Raw genomic sequence first — 17,128 nt, 5'->3', positions numbered from 1 at the left:
GAATTTGAATCTATTAATCTTCTAGACATTTCCAGCATGCCCATCACCATGAAACAAAGCTGAGCAACTGCACGGCTATTTGTCTATAAGGATTCATACCCCTGTTCTTCTTGCCTGAACTGTTGTTACATATCTGGCTTATAAAGTGCTTTTTTCCTCAAAGGAATACTGTGTGTTGACCATAAAACAATATATTTCCTCACTCGTGTGTGTGTGTGTGTACACAAGAGCAAAATCCCTATTCCAGATAGGACAGACCATATTTTCCAATCATTTTGGTGCCAAAGCAGATCAGTCAGCTTCTAATTAACTCTAATTGGCTTCCTCACATGCTATTAAATTATTTACCTGGAGGTGACAGGTGCTCAAAAGCACAAATATTTTCTCTATACTTTGCAAATGTTAAGCAGTATAATATTTGATTAAAAATAATAATCACCCACCACTTGTCACTTACAATCAAAAGCCTCATTGACCTAAACACATGCCAACCGCATGTTTTACAATCACTAAGAAATGGAACGGAAACAAGGTCCATGTAGTAGATTCCTCAGTAGGTAAACACAAAGGGAAAAAAAGAGAAAAAGAGGGGGGGGGGGGGGAAATAAAAATACTTGGGACAGCCTTGGATGAGGCAGTAGCTCATCTTGAAAGAGATAAAGACATGGGCTCAGACTTTTGCTCAACAGTCAACATCATGCATGGCTCAGGGCATGTCACTGCTGGCTGGATCCATAAAGGACTTCTCAAAGCTGGGCAGCTAAAAATCTTAAGGTCCCTGAACCCCACAGCTGCCCTCATGTATCACGGGCATTGTTATACCCGATAGCAGAGAAACCCAGATGTGTGATGCTACCTCACATCTCTCAATGTAAAGCAATGCCTTAGAGCCAGTCTCAAAGTGGAGTTTCTTTTACGTTCAGGGCCTTAAGAAATTGGAGGTATTTATCCTCTCAGCTGCCATCTGCTCCTGGAAGGTATCTTACAGGAACAGGGAGGGCAGAGCAATTCGTGTTTAATTTGTGGCTCTAGGTGCTTCCTGGCTAGAGCCAATGCAGCACAAAAATGCAATGACAATCAGCTTAATTTATAGGGAGAAAATTAGGCAAGTTAGGAGACGGTTCAAACACCAAAAGCAGCTAACACAGGCAAGTGGCGGTCAGAAGGTGTGCTCTTTTTCCTATCTGATTTTTCTATCTGAAATGTCTTTAAATCATACTGCTGCATATCTATATAGATTCTGCAGAGGAGACGCAGAGATGCAGGCTGAAGTGGGCACCGAATTGGAAAGTGTTCATGGACTGATTTGAGAGTAACTTTATCCATGAGGACAGTTTAGAGAAAATGTGTTATTAAAGTACTTTATTTCCATTTAGAGATTCACACAGGCATACACAGACAGTAGGTGGTGACAGCTGCTACCAGAACCATTTGTTATCTTACTCGTGTTCAGCTTTTGACAGTGTAAAATGAATATAAATGCTGAAAAGCTTTACAGAGGTGAACCAAACAATAAAAACTAGGGGGGAATGAATTCTGGTTAGGTTACTTTAGGGAAGAGCTTTATTTCTGTTTATTGCTGAGGCGCAGATATGTGCTGTGTTTCTAACACTGACAATACTGTTGAGAGGATTCTTGGTGGAGTTTACTGAATCCGCACCATCCTGAGGTGGGGAGAGAGGGCAGAGCTGGCCTTGCAGCTAACTTTAATGTCGTATCCAGACATGGCATGAAAATAAGGCTTCAGAAAATTATTGCTTTTCCCTAATAATCCTGTCCATCAAAACAGAGTGAACCTTTCACATAGTTTGCCTTAATAAAAGTGCTGGTGAGATATCTCTGTGTTTGGACTTAGCAGTAGCAAATCTCTTGGCATCAAAGGGATTAAATTAGTTGGCCTGAAATTATATTGCTTTTTCCAAGCAATCATGACAGCTCTCAAAATCTTGCTACAATATAGTCACATCACACCAGCTGACAGTTGCCTCCAAAAAAACATTCATTTTGGCCAGCTCCTCCTGTGAACACTATCAACAGACTGATGCTCCTGCTTCAAAGTCCAATAGGCATTTTGAACTACAATCCTATCAAGAGCAGGTACCGGTATCAGTTTTGACTTTTCTCCCATTGTTTGGTTTTCACATGGAATATTTACACCATCCTCAGTTTGGTTTGATCCTGGATGGACTCACAGTGGAGGACTGACAACTTTTGTATTACAAAGGCAATCTATAAAGGAGATTCCAGTATGTTGTACAGAATATAAAGTTCCTCAGAAACTATTGTAGTATATTGATTGCACAATATACGTTGCATTAGAGACCTCTGGGGTTTTGTTGGTTTGGTTTGGTTTTTGGGTTTGGGTTTTTTTTTTTTTTCTGGCTTCTGTGACTACTCCTCTCACCCTGGCAGTACTGATAAAGGGAACACTCCATAAAATAGGGATTGGTAATGAGAGGCACAGATTTGTAGCACAGCACATAGATTAAGCTGAAGTCAAACACATAATGTTTTCCTAAAACCCTTCTTCCTGATTTAATACTTCCAAAGCAAATTATTTACAATATGAGAAAGACCCCTAAGTTTGCACTGGGGGGAGGTAAAGCCTTTACCTGAAGTTGGGCCAATAAACAGGAATGACTTTGGCTTAGGAGTGCTGCAGGGAACATTGTTAGCTTCTGTGGGAGGGAAAGATTCACATCAAGTTTATTTTTATAAAGCAGCATCCACCTAGAAATGAGCACAAACTAAAACGCTATATCCTCTGAATTTAGTGGGCACTTGAAATCTCATTTTTGCAGAGAGCTCTTGTCTCCATAAAAGGCCAAAACAGTGACAGATATGCAAAACCTGTCAGCCATTAGGGAGCATAAAATTTAGGTTTGAACTTCTTCAATGTTCTGCCCCACCTGGTCACCAAATCCCTCCCATGTACCTCTGGTTCCTGCAAAAAGGCTTGTTTTAGCCAAAGAAGGAATTTAAACCTAGACATAGACAGGGCTTAAGATAAACCCAGTGGAAATGTGGGGAGAGCAGGCTGAATCCCACCCCACCAGAGCCCATGTTCGGGGCAATCAGCCTGTTAAGTTCATCTGGTAAAGTCAACACTCACCAGATCCATGCTTTTCTGGCAAAGAGTGGTTTTCTGAATAGAAATAGGGATTATTTCTCCTAACTTAGCATAACTGAGGTAGATTTAGCTCCCAGCCAGTACTGTGTAACCAACAATATGCCCAAGATAGCAAATGTGTCCTGTACACAATCACTATTGCAGAAACCAGTGCTCACTCTGCATAGAGCAGCTCATATGCCAAAAATATCATATGTACGTATTATTTGAATTATCCATTGCAGACCACATTGCAGGAAGCCTAGCAAATTTAGTTCATCTCACCTGACATCTGCATTCATGTTTAGTTGTGAATTATATATTTTCAATATGTTTTCTAGCAAGTTATTTACACAAATCTCATTAACAATAAAGACAGGGGGTTTATATACAATTCCTGCTCTGCTGACTGAAATTGCATACCAAGATGTCAGTATGACTTTGAATAGAAGCTGGAAATTTATACTGCATGAAATCATATCATTCAGAGAAAATCCTCTCTCTCTTTATTCTCCATAATGACTTTATTTTTTTCTCTCCACTGAGACAAAGCTGTCATTAACTGGTTCTTTGTTACACTGCAATATTTTTGATAGTGCCTAACAGTTGTAAGGACTGGAATACAGTGCAATATACAAAAAGCAGTTTGTTTTCAGCCCTGCGTGAGCCTTGCTATCAGGTTTTGAAAGTTATTTTCAGAAGTAGACTTGCTTAGCAGACATTTTCTGGGATGCAGTTAGTGTTCAACTTGCCAGGTGCCCGATGTGCAATGCAGTGACATTACCAGGCTGATTACTTGGATGGCTCTGAAGTGAAGGCATCTGGTTAGGACTGTTGGCTAGTCAGAAAAGACACTAATTAAATATTTCTTGCCTTTTCAGGTTTGTCCCTCCAATTAGCCACTCCAAAAATCACTCCAGGGAAAACCACCAAGTTATCTTTAAAATGGAAGGGCATGATAAAACATTCCTCTGCTAACAACAACAAAGAAAAACCACCAAAAAAAACCCCCAACAACCCAAAACCAAAGTAATCAGCTCCAGCAAGGCTAGCAGGTTATTGCTGTATTCAAACTAACTTTTAACCCTTTCAGTCTGGCAGAGGAAGGCATGACTGATCTCATGGAAGTTGCCAAAGAACCTCATTGCCACACACCATTTGACCAAATTTACTTGTTTTCCCAAAGTAAATTTGCTATCAAATGTGTATCTATATTCACATGCGTCGATAATATCTGTTGGGCACCTTATTTTTTAAGGCAAACTGTTTTCCTGAATTTAACAGACATCAAACCTATAGTAGTGATTAGTAAACTGTTGCCATTGCCAGTTTCTTACACCTCAACTTTTCACATTGTTTTCAGTGAAACAGTTCCAATGTGCCAACATACAGATCACCAGAGCTCTAATTTTATTCTTCCAAATTACACACATGCTAACTAGGAAGCTACCGTAATGATCAGCATGTCCACTGGTCTTTTACCAGTGGTGGGTTTGGGGGGATCTTCTCTTCTCTTTCTTATTAGCTAATGTCTGGGAGGTCTTTACTCATAAAAATTTCCTTGCTTGCTACTGCCAAAATTAAAGCCTTAATACCACAACAAGATCTATGCTAAGTTCACAATGTCACAGACTTGTTCTGTGATCTTTGTCAAAGTACTTTATCACAAGCATTTATACGACTGTGGTTTCAGCAAGATATTTATAGGGTCCTACACATTGCAAGAGAAACCTCCTTTATCAGTGAAAGTATAACATAATTAGTGTCAGTTCACCACTAATACAAAAATTGCAGGTAATGATTTCATTCCTTACATTTCATTTACATGCTTGGTAACTCTTTGAATGAAATAACTCAGCAGTCTTCTAAAGGATGCACGTACACAAAACCTGCAGCATGGCCTCCAGTTGTAACAAGGGCTCCTATGAAAATATAAATATCCTTTAGCAGGATTTTTTAAATTAAATATTTCTGGAAAAATATTCCTATCTACTGACAGGGGTACTCTCAGGTAGACTAAGTCTGAAAGTAAAAAGTACTTCTAGATTTGCTAGCTATGTGAAGGACATAAAATGGTACATTGCAGGTTTTTAACCCCAGATTGCCTGTAAAGCTTCAAATGTTTAAGTTGTTTGCTTCAATTTCATAGCCTCTATAACCTTCAAGATATTGGCAAGATTTCTGCAGACCAAAAGCTCAAAGTCTTAAGTAAGATGTACCCCCAAATTTCCCAGTTTGGCATTAAAATAAAATTCTGTAACATAGCTCTGGGAAAAGAAACCCTCAATGGTACAAAACATAACTGCCTCTCCGAGCCCACATATATATTTGAATATCCTTGTGAAAAGACCTTAAGGTGTTCAGAGGAGTGAGATGGAGCTGCTTTTACCTTTTACTTAAAGCACTCCAAAAACACCAACAGCCCTTTTGATCTTCAAAGATAGTGTTACTGGACTACAGACTACAGCAAGATAAAGCAAACTCCGTTCTGCTAGGTGAAACATGAAAATTGCAAACAAATCTCCTCCCTGCTCATTATGCCTGTGTATGGCACAGCCTTTCTTCTTCCCTTGCTCTCAGTCCAGCAGGGTTTCCCAAAGTTACAACAATCTGTAGCTACAAAGGCTCCTTTGGATCCCTAGGAAAGTTTCCTTTTTCTCTTCCCCTTTGAAACTCAGATGTGAGTCTTTCTACAACTCTTCTCCACATCCCCACCTGTGCTGCAAAGTCCCAGCTCACTGTCTCCTTCCTACGTAACTTGTCCCCTGGGAACTTCCTCAAATGAGCTGCCTCAGGTGCTTTCTGTCACTGCCTTTGCCTTACCCCCCAAAAACGCTCAGTCAGACTCAATATTCAGTGGCAGACAGGACAACGCAAGGAAACAGTCCTTCTCCTGCTGCAAAGCCAAGTCCTTTTATCAGAAATGCCAGCAAAATACAGCAAAGGGTGATGAAACACACCAAAAAAGGTACCACCTCCATCAGAGCTTGGAAAACGATGATGTACTTTCCGGGCTGCACTGAGATGGTTCACCCGACAGAAACCTTTTCCAGTGGTGTCTATATTGCTACCAAAAAGTCCCTTAGACCAGTGAGTACATTTAATTGTGCATCCCACTAATACCAGACCCTAGGGCTATTTTATAGATTCATAATTTTCCTGCTTAGTGCAGAAGGAGCCATTTCTGTAAAACTAAGTTGAATCTTACTTTTGGTGCACGTTGCTGTTGTTTGTATAGAACTAGCGTGGAGAGGTCTATCTCAAATGCATTGATCCACTGCAGAAGTGCTACATGAAAATCAGGAGAGAGTTTGGGATGTCAAAAGTATACAACCTAGATGGTCCCAAACACAGGCGCATCCCTTTAAAATATTACTCTGATTTTGTGAGATTAAAGATTGAGTTATTATTCGTTTCTTTGAACTCTTACTCTGAGATATCTTAGAGAAGACATGGCAGAACCCAATCTTCACTGTATTTAAACATATTTTCTGAATCCTTATCTGTTCAGATATGGTTTACAGAGACTCATGTCTTGGTTTTTGTCAAAGATAACTGAGGGGTTACACAGGTCTAAACATAACTCTTCATGTCAGCAGTAAGACTCGAGGAAACTCTGAATTGCAGCACTTTATACTGAAGGGATCCCTAAATGATTCTTTTCTTCTCACAATCATTCAAGAACTTCAAAGACCAGGGAGTAGCCTCAAATCTCTCATTCCCATAAATTTAACAGAGGTCACAGCACGGCCAATTCAGCTGAAAAGTGTTATTACAGAAAAACTTGATGATACTTTTATGTTCACTGATGTGAACATAATTCTCTGGGTCTTTTAGCTACATATCGCATGTCTTATCCATAGAGACACTTCAGCAGATATATACGGTACCATGAGCAAAGTTAAAAGTGATGAATTCTCTGATTTATAACTTCTACTGATAACAAGATGATAGAAAATCTTAAATGTATGGGTGTTATTATATACACTGTGTAACTTCGCTCAGCAGAGAAGGGATGTGAAAGAAAAAATATTTAGCACACCTGAACTAGGGGGACACTTCCTTGAATGACCCTTGTTGCCTGTAAAGAATTGAGCTGATCTCTTACGAACCAATGCACAAAAATCTTAAAGATAGGGTTAGCTTTGTAGGTGCTAAGTGTGGATGTGGGTCTATAATCCTTCTTGCTTTTAAGGATCACACATGGGAAGAAAGATGCATATGTAGAAGAGCTTTTTTCCTTGACAGATTTAATCTTCTAAAGAGATCTCAAACTGCTGAGTTGACATTGCACCTCCTAAAGATCAACCACTGGATTTTAACTACATAGGCACAAGAAACTAATTATTAAAACTAAACTCATTAGTGATGAGGAGCTAGACAAACAGGCCAGATCCTCCTCCTTCCATTTTAAAGCTTTGATGACTGGCAAAACTGGACTCAAGCGAGAGTCCCTTGGTTATAACCCATTTAAAGCAGAGGCTGCGTTCATCCACATTAGGATGCAGTTGCATATCAGAGCCCTCAGCACTGGTCTCGGTGTGATCCAAGAGTTTAAGCACACAGCCTAGATAAATATTAATTTGTTAATCTTCATTATAAATCTGCTTTTAAAGCTGATTCGCAGTGAAGTCACTTAGCTGGATGAAATCATTGCGCACTAAACAATCCTGTTAGGGATGTTTATCCAAGCAAAGGACATTCAATTGCATTTTCATTAGTAGCACGATATGGTTATTGTCCTTAAAGACAAGGTGCTTAGACTTAATCTATTTGTTTACAGTTGTATCTAATTGCTTACAGTTGAATTTTCTTAAGAACTAAAAGCTAATTTTTTACTACTCTTTGGCATTACAAAATCAGGTTGCCTGTAGATTAATGAAACAAAGATTTGAGGACCGAAGGTGGTCCTGCCCAGTATTGTAGCTCTGCCACTGCTGAGGACTCTACGAAACTTTAAGGAGTTGCAGGTTATCTAATTCTAATGATGCACATTATGAATTAGAACATTATTTAATGAGAAAGTCACTGGCTGTGATGAACAGCAGGTGATTTATCTATCAGGAAAACTGTATTTTTTTTAGACAAAATATGATGTTTCTCTCTGCTAAATTCTATATGGCTCAAGAAGATGGGAAAGATGGTTGATCTCATCCTTTTTACTTTCTGTAGCAGTTTTCTGGGAGGACAAGTGTTCCCAGTAAATGAGGGGGAGAGTTTCTGGTTTCCTTGACTTGTTTCACTGTCTGCTGTCCTACCCATGGGACAAAAGCAGCAAGGCCTAAGGCAGAGTTCACCACTGGCTTACAGAAATAAGTAAATAGCTGTCTGAGACTCCTCCTTCAACCTCAAGACAGCCACGGATTTTGGGAGCCTTATTCTTGAAAACAGGGAAAAATATAGTTTCTTTCCTAACAGTGCTTTTTAGTTTTTAGCTTATTATCTGCCTTCTTGACTATCCCTTCCAGGAAGATGACACTGCATTTTATATTATGTTCAAATGTATCTGTACTGATTTTTGTAGTGCTAACCCTAGTTAAGGTCAGGGTATATTTTACTTAGAAGTCAGTTTTCTCCATTTATCAGTTACAAAAGCATTTCTACCTAACCAAAGTTGTATTATAACATTAGTAAATAACATTTTTGTTTCTTGTACAGCTGTGCAGTAAAGGCGCTGCTATAGAAAATCCCTTTGAGTCATCTCCAGAAGATATTTCGAGTATCGCCAGTTTTATTGAGACAAAGCTTGTGACCTGCTGCTTAAAACTGAGGAAGCTTGACGATGCTCTGAATCATTCACACAGGTAAAAATAAATATTGATTAATACACTTCTAAGACTGAAATAAAAAATTAAGCAAAGACTATGAAGAAGTCCTGTGCAGGAAGAATCAGTCTAATAATGAGAAAAGAGCAATCAATAAAATACAGCTTACACATGGCACTGATGTTTAGATTGGACTAATTCTCAAAATTTGAGACATTAAGCCACAATAGCCATGTAAACATTTAGTGCTTTGATAATGCAGTAGGTAAAGATATGCAGATGAGTCATGTGCACAGTTCAGGGCACCCTTAAGATTGAAGCTAGACAAATATAAACATGCTCAGCCTTATATGACAGTAATGATATTATGAGCTCTTGATCTTTTTCAAGCCAGATTAAGTCACGGATGGCTTCAAATTATTTTCATTACATAATTCCTCATGGGCTCACTTGTGATCCACACCAAAGACCAGCACCACCAGCAATGCATAAAGAAGCCAGAAACAAAATTTGCACATGGTGGAGGTGAAATTCCTGTTAGTTTCAGATGAGTTAGGATTTTGCAGGGTTTGTGTTGCCTTTAATTAGCATTCAGGCATAATGATAGTTTCTGTTAAGCACGTGCATGTCCTGCCAACAACACTTCATTACTGAGGTGTCTGTTCATTTTTTCCCTTGTACGAGCTGGATTAGGATGGACCCTGCAATTAGCGCAGGGTGAGGATTTTTTCATACAATCTTCTCAAATGAATGTAACTACAAAAGAGTGGTTACAACAAAAGAGGAGACATGTGCTTGCGCCTAATGGAGACAGTGGTGAGGAATAAGGCATTGGTATAGAAATGCGATACCATCATGGCAGCAGGTTCATTTAAGCTATATGGGAAGTCTGAGAATCCTGACTTAATGACAAGGTCTTTGTCTCCTGTCCCCACTCATCCCCACCTCTTTCCCAAGCACGTTTTGTCTGTAAAGCTATGCTTACCTAGAGCCTATCCACATTGTGGGGGTGCACTGTTCAGACTAGTTCCAAGTACCACCCTGTATGGCACACAAACTGTATTCCTTTCAGGTGGAGTATTCTGTTAGGTGAGCCAAAGCATAGGAAGTGGGAAAGACTGTGATATTCCCATTAAACATAAAAAATAAATAAACAAACAAACAACAACCACCACCACGCACTCCTCATGCAAACTAAAAATCAACCACAAGTTTTCATGGCTTCTCAAAGACCATGATAGAAAGGAAAAAAATATATGAAGTTTGATTGGACATCCAACTTTTGGAAAAATGGTAATGATTGCTTTCTTAGTCTAACTATGATTTCCAAGAACACTAAAATAAGCAAGCTATTTGGACAGTATAAATTTAACTAGAACAGGAAATACTCTACCTCCTTTAAAGTATCTTGATTTCAAAATAGTAAGATGTATTGACCCCAGTGCTACAGAAACTAAAGCCTATTTAGACATGTTTGGTTTCGATCGTCTTAAAACAATGACCTACAGAAACCCATGACCTACAGAGAAAATAAAGGCAGTTAGATTGAAATCATTGGAAAACTGAAATAGGGAAAAAATATTCACTCTTCTTTCATATATAATTATAACAATTTGTTCTTAACTCCTTTAGTTACATAGCACAAAGAAAAGTGGCAATCAGTAATGCCTATTTTCAATATAATTCATTTAATAACTTGCAGAATGGGAATAAATCTACTGACCATGGTTGTCACATTGTAAAATGCAGGAACTTATACAATAGTATAGGAGTAAAAAAATATTCTGAGGCATAATTAACATAAAGACAAAACTTGATATATAATCAATAGATATATTTTTTTAAAGAACAAATAAATTACTTGGAGCTCTCCTACTAAAAATAGCTTACTGCCACCAGTTAACCAATGCATATAGAATTTTTATTCCCATTGAGTTTTTGTGTCATCACCACATTGTAATGGTTTGCTGGTAATCCTTTGGCATTAATCATGAATCCAAATTAAAATATTCATTTCTGCATTTATTTGCATTTACTGAACTATTCTTTCTTTAATTTCATGTAAATTTCACAGCTCCTGAATTCATTTCTGAAGCCTTATTAACTAAAAATCAGCTTTAATATTCTCACACATAGCTGTATCAAATATATAGAAGTCGGTTTTGCTAGGAAGAAATCTTATGGAATATCACAACTACAGAAATAGAGAAACTAGAGAAAAAAATCCAGCAGCTCTGTTTTAAAGTGTTCAAGAACAGCGATCTTCAGGGGAATAGCTTTCCCATTCTTAAGAAAGGAAGGGAGTCCAATTTATATCATCAGCTTTAGAACCTGCATGAGAAGCCAAGTCTGGGTCCTCCTGAAAAGCTGAAATTGTATTCTCTGGTTTCTTAATGTCAAAATTTAAGGCTGCCTTCAGCATCATTGGCACAATTGAGGACACTGGCTGGGTTCTGATCATTTGTCAGGCTGATACAAAAGATTTACCCTTTGCAATCAAACACTATTAAAACCACTTCTCATCTGTCACAACTCTGAACAAATGTGCCATGGATTGACCTTACCAAGCAACATCTGCAGTAACCTACTTGACCACCACTTTTCATCATAAGATAGCCATCAAAATAATTCCTAACTTGCAGTCTGAAGCTATAAAATTAATCACACAATATTTACATGCCCTGTGGTCCTTTTGGCCCAGGCATTATGGCATACCAGGGTTTAATGATCTTAATAACCCCATATGGCTTGCTGAGAAATTAGATTTTTCCCTTTGGTTGCAGAAGGCAATTTTCAATTATAGCAGATGGCAAAACAGCGAAGGTCTGAGAAGTCAAGAACTGACTAAGAAACCTCAGATTAGTACTTAGGCCTTATGTTGCTCAGCCTAATAATGTCAGCGGTTGAATTTTTGCCCCAAATGAAAACAATCTTGAAGCAGAGCACAGCATTTCAGCAGAGCAGTCCCCCAATTATTCCTGCTCTTCAGAGGGCCAGGCCCAACAGAGAAATCCATAAAGCTGCAGTCGCATGTGGAAAAACAACCCATGGTGCATCACGTACACAGCTCAGCAACTGCTAAGATTCAATTTTATTTGAAATTGGAGAGAGCAATGCTGAACTCCATGACAATTGAAGATGGAGGATCCTTCAAAACATGATATACACAACTTTCTCAGTTAAACTCTATATTCCCTTATAGTTTCTTTGTTTATTTTGCTTTTTTCCTCCACGTAAGCTAAAATTAGTCTATATCGACACCATGTGATTTGCTGTTTGCACATGGGAAAATAACAGAAACTTTCTATTAGAAATGTGCTTTTTGCTGCTGCACTAATGCTTCCTCAGCTGCTGTGGTCCTCATGGCACACAAGATTCAAGGAATGACAGACACATGGCTTGATCCAGTTGTCTAAACATAGACTGCCATTCATAGAGATCCTGTACATGGATCAAGCACTAGAAAATATGGAAGAGGTTAATGTCACCTACCTGGTAGCAAGTGACAAAAAGCATTTTGTTTCAATTCTGCCTACTTTTGGTCACTCCCTGCCCAGCTGCAGTGGGGCTGCTGGTGCCATAGGACTCCTCTGGAAATAAGCTCCTCAGCAGGGGAACGAGGCTGCCTGCCATAGGTGAAATGGGATTGCCATCGTGCCATAGGAAACCCATGGATGGTGGCAGGAGGCGCATTAGGCATTGTCATCTGGAAGGATGTTTGCAACCTGCCTCCTCCCAGAGCATCCCTAGGCTTCACTCCCTGCCCTCCTTCCATCAATCTGGAAATTGTGGACATAAGGGGAGGAAGAGGAATCAGACGTTGTGGCATGTTTCTCTAATGTTACCTCTAAGTAATGCCTGAAAAATATGTTCATGATAACGAGCTATTAAAAAACTTTGGGGATTTTCCTGTGTCCTTGCAGACTCTGCTCTGCAGCATGACCCGCTGCCAATTTTCTCCCTCCCTCCCAGAAAGGCAATGCATAGAGAATGTAATAAATCTGTAAAGCTTTTTCTGCTATGCCTTTTTATGTGTTCAGTGGAAGGCAGGGCTCTCTAATGCCTCTTGCACAATTCATAGGGAGACACATGAAGTAGAAAATAGCACCTCTGTTAAGTAGTACAGGATTGCTTTAGTGATGACTTAACAGAGGGAGTCTCTTATGGAGGCACAGTGGGAAAAAAATCTAAAACATCTGAAGCCTCACAGATTTAATTCTAAATCCTCTGCATTTTTCCCAGTGACTTTTCAAACACTTACAAAAGGTTTAAAATAATTATTAATGATCAAGCTTTATGCAATATCTGTCAGAAAAAAAGGCACTCAAAATTTGGTCAGTGTATTATAGACATGATAAGCCAGGACACTCTAATCCAGATTAATTCAGAACTTTCAGACTAAAAATTCAATATTCAGCTACTTTGTCATTCCCACCTTTAAAATAGGACTATATTAAAGTAAGTTCAAGAATGGAATTCTAGTGAAAAATTAAATAATCAAAAATAAATAATGTAATGATGCTATGATACAGTGCAGTCAGTGGGCATTAAAATGGAAACAGAATAGAAGAGCAGCTCAAGAAGAGCATAAATCTTTAGGCAGAAATAGAAAAACAAGAAACATAATGGCTGATGTTGCTAATCTGTGGGAATTCTGTAGTGTAATGTATACTTTGCTCTAAACTATTCTCCTAATCTCTTTACCTCCTTAGAAAAGGGAAAAAAAGAAAGAGAAGAATTAGCAGCAGCATCTAATTACTTCAGCAGTTGTGTTAGGCATATTGCAATATACATAATAGATGAGATATTATTAATACAAAGCTATTCCATTGAGATGCTCTGGATAATATAAACCAGAAGTACTCTTAAAATAATTCCTCCTCATGCAGCATTTCAAATATTTCCATGTACTTCACATTTTATTACTTTTTAAATGAGAAGCATTTGCTCTGGATTCTGGTACTCAACTCTGAATCATATGTTATTTCCAGGTTGGTGTATCATTGACATAGTTCATATTTTATGGGCTGAGACTTCCTCCATTGAGGTCAAAGGCTATATTCCCCTTGACTTTGATGATGTTATATTCCAAAAACATTTATCTATACAACGTGTGGTGGGATCCTATTTAGGAAAGGCACATTTGGAAGAAGAAAAAAAAAAAATGCCCTGAAAGAAATACAGTTCCTCATAGAAGGAAAAGACTAGCAACATTGAACTGTTTTATAAGAGTTGAGATACATGACAGCAGTCCTACTGGCATCAGAAAATTTGGTGATCAAGACATAGCTGGAAAGTGAGCAGGCAGTAATTATGCAAACAAGACAGGGAATGCAGAGTATCTCCACTTGTGTTAAGATGTTTTGGAAGCTTTTAAACAAGATCTTTCTAAATATCTTTTTGTTCTGGACCAGAGAACATTCTCCTTTTTACCACCTTCACAGCTGAGGAATCAAGACATGTATAGCACATTCATCTTACACTTGCAATTCAAAGCAAATTGCTGCTGCAAAACCTTTTAGCATGGCAGTTATATTTCACTTTACTGACAGAGAAAAGGCATGGTGTGAAACCTTTTTTGGGAACCCACACTTCCTCCCTTCCTATCTGTTTAGGTATGAAAGCTTCATGAGGTGGTTTCTTCCATGCACTGAAGATCCTCACCCATAGATGCTATAACTGCATTTATTTCTGAATGGTTGTACAAAAAAAATCCAACTGCACAAAGACAATTCAGGTGTCCTCCTTCATTGTAAGAAGATTTGGTCCTGCTCCTTGATCCACCCAATTTTCATAGAAGCTTTTCTGTCTTTGCTTGCAGCTGTTGGTTTGGTTCAGTGGTGATGACTGTATTAGAAGGAATTCCTAAAGACTTTTCAGATTACCACTAAAGAGACCCTTTCTGGTCTCTGCCAGAGTTGCCTCAATAAGCAGTATTCAGTACAGCTACTCTTGTAGCTACACCTACCAAATGGTCCTAACCTCTTTGTCCTCCAACTTTTTTCTCTATAACACAGATGTTATCTAATTTTGCATGTCACTTCTTTCAAAAGAGAGTGGCCAGGGCAGGGAGGGAAGTGTGCTCCTTCCTTCAGGAACCAGAGCACTCATGCAGGGGGAAAAAGGTCCCTGAGCACAGGGCAGGGTGGGCAGAGTCACAGCCAGGAATTTGGTGGCGATGGAAAGAAAACTTCCCCATGGACCAACGGGTCTACACCTGTCCAGCCACCAACAGATTGAAGCCAAGCTCAGGAGAAAGGCCCTACCTCCATCACACGCCCCTTCACATGGCTCTCCTCAGCGCAGACACCCTCCTTCTCTCTTGACTTATTCACGGCCGCTAGCACTGAAACCACCACACTCTTATTCTCTGGGAGAAAGTGCTTCTCTCTGGGAGAAAGTGCTTCTGTGTGTCTGCTTTCACAAGCCTACCAAATATTTCCACCAGCTTGTTGCAACAGGCAGGGGTTTTTTTCTTCCTCAGGATCTCAGCTTTGGTAAACTCTCATGTAGGGCAAGGAAGCCCACAAGCTCTTGTGTATCCAAGACACATCCCTCTTACTTCCCTACAACAGCACCAGCAGGAGAAGTGGTTTAGAATTCAAAGTTGGCTGCAAACAGACATACCACCATGAGGTCCCCAAATAAAACTTAAATAAAATCATAACACAGCTGCACATGGAAATTGCAGGAAAATACAATGACGTTGATTCCTGGCTACCATAGGCTTCAGGAATTTGGCTGCCTCTTGTAGAGTTGAACTCTTAAACCAGCCCTTGGGATCACAAAATGGAGCATGGCAGACTCAAACAGATGTAAGACTAATACTACACTGCAGATAATAAGCTACCTGCCATATAGATGAAACAAGGAAAAAGAAGAAAGTTGAGGTTCAATGTAATTGTACAGGATTTGTCAGGTTCATCTGCAAGTATATTGGGGCTGGATCAGCAGCTGTACTGATTGACAGTATTCACTGAAGATAAAAGCATTGTATTAGTCTACAGCAACCGAATACATGGTTCTGCTGAATACTAGTTGACACATCACTTGCACTGACATTGTATTTAATGTTGTGGTGAAGAACGCCTCAGTGACTACATTTGTACAGTCACTCCGTACCAGCGACACGTGGACATGCCAGCACAGCGCACTGCTATACCGACCCGTGCAAGCTTTATATCTCTCTGCATAGAGGCACATATTGCTTTAGCATTGAATTTTTACTTCTGATAATCACCTAATTCCTCTCTAATAGTCAATTAATATTGACTATTAAAATGCATTTGTACGGAAGACCACACTGTATCATAGGAAGGCATGGACAGCTAAGAAAAAGAAAAATCCTCTGTCGCTCTAATTAAAAAATAACTGCATGCACCTCTATGAACAAGTTAGCTTTTACTCACAGTACTAGCGAGAAAAATGAGTTTATCTGCTTTAGTGGCGAAGTGTATTTTTTCACTTGTTTCATCTATAGAATCATCTCATTGACTTTTTCTTGGCCTATAAAGGCCAAACATGAACAAAGTGGTGGATAGTAGCAGAGGCACTTTTTCATGTCAGTCAGATTAGAATTAAATCCCCGTTGTATTTGGGAAGGAATTCAATAGAGAATGGGCACCTTAGAGAAAAGGCAATGTGATTTCTAGCCGGCAGTTTTGATGTAGCAATCTGAGCTTCTTGCTACACCTGTTTTCTTAACACCAGGCAGTAAGATCGAAAGAAAAACTTGGAGAGAAAACCACAGACTAACATGTGCATCTGATTCGCATACTCCAATTGCTCTGATGGGGAGAGAGTTGACGCCGCCTTCCCCCCTCCTCACGGTCTGAAAAAAAGATAATAGGACAAACACTGTATTATTTTTAAGAGACGATGTCAAGATGAAAAAATGAAAATGTCAAAAAAGAAGCTGATATACGGCATTACTTAAGGACTGGTTTGTTGAGAAAAACTGACCAAATGATTTACGAAAGGCTTTTAACAGGGCAGTCTTTGGATTACAGTGAAGATGAAAAATAAATGAAAATCTATTTCAAGTTTACTTTAGCCTAGTCATTTGACAGATGGGGGCAAAACCTGGCAAGAACACAAGTTTTAATCTTCAGATGTAGTGACTTTATTTGCAGTTTGCGGATCAGAAGTTTTCTCTGTGCAAAATAAGAGCTATCCATTTTCAGACGTTTCCTGTCAAAACTACTTTTTCTACTTGAAGCTCCCATGAGAGGCATATGAGTAAAAAGACCAAAGG

General features: G+C 39.1%; 1 protein-coding gene across 1 annotated transcript in view; it reads left to right on the top strand.

The window, feature by feature from the left end:
- SPATA16 (spermatogenesis associated 16) overlaps positions 1 to 17,128 on the top strand; it is an 80,679-nt gene that overhangs the window by 6,059 nt on the left and 57,492 nt on the right. The window contains exon 2 of the mRNA XM_075716968.1: positions 8,768 to 8,913. Coding sequence (XP_075573083.1) covers positions 8,768 to 8,913 — 146 coding nt within the window. The remainder of the gene's footprint in view (positions 1 to 8,767; positions 8,914 to 17,128) is intronic.

The sequence above is a fragment of the Pelecanus crispus genome, chromosome 9 (assembly GCF_030463565.1).
Source record: "Pelecanus crispus isolate bPelCri1 chromosome 9, bPelCri1.pri, whole genome shotgun sequence".
In the NCBI taxonomy this organism is placed as follows: domain Eukaryota; kingdom Metazoa; phylum Chordata; class Aves; order Pelecaniformes; family Pelecanidae; genus Pelecanus; species Pelecanus crispus.
The sequence above is the reverse complement of the archived record's forward strand: the minus strand, read 5'-3'. Positions and strand labels throughout refer to the sequence as shown.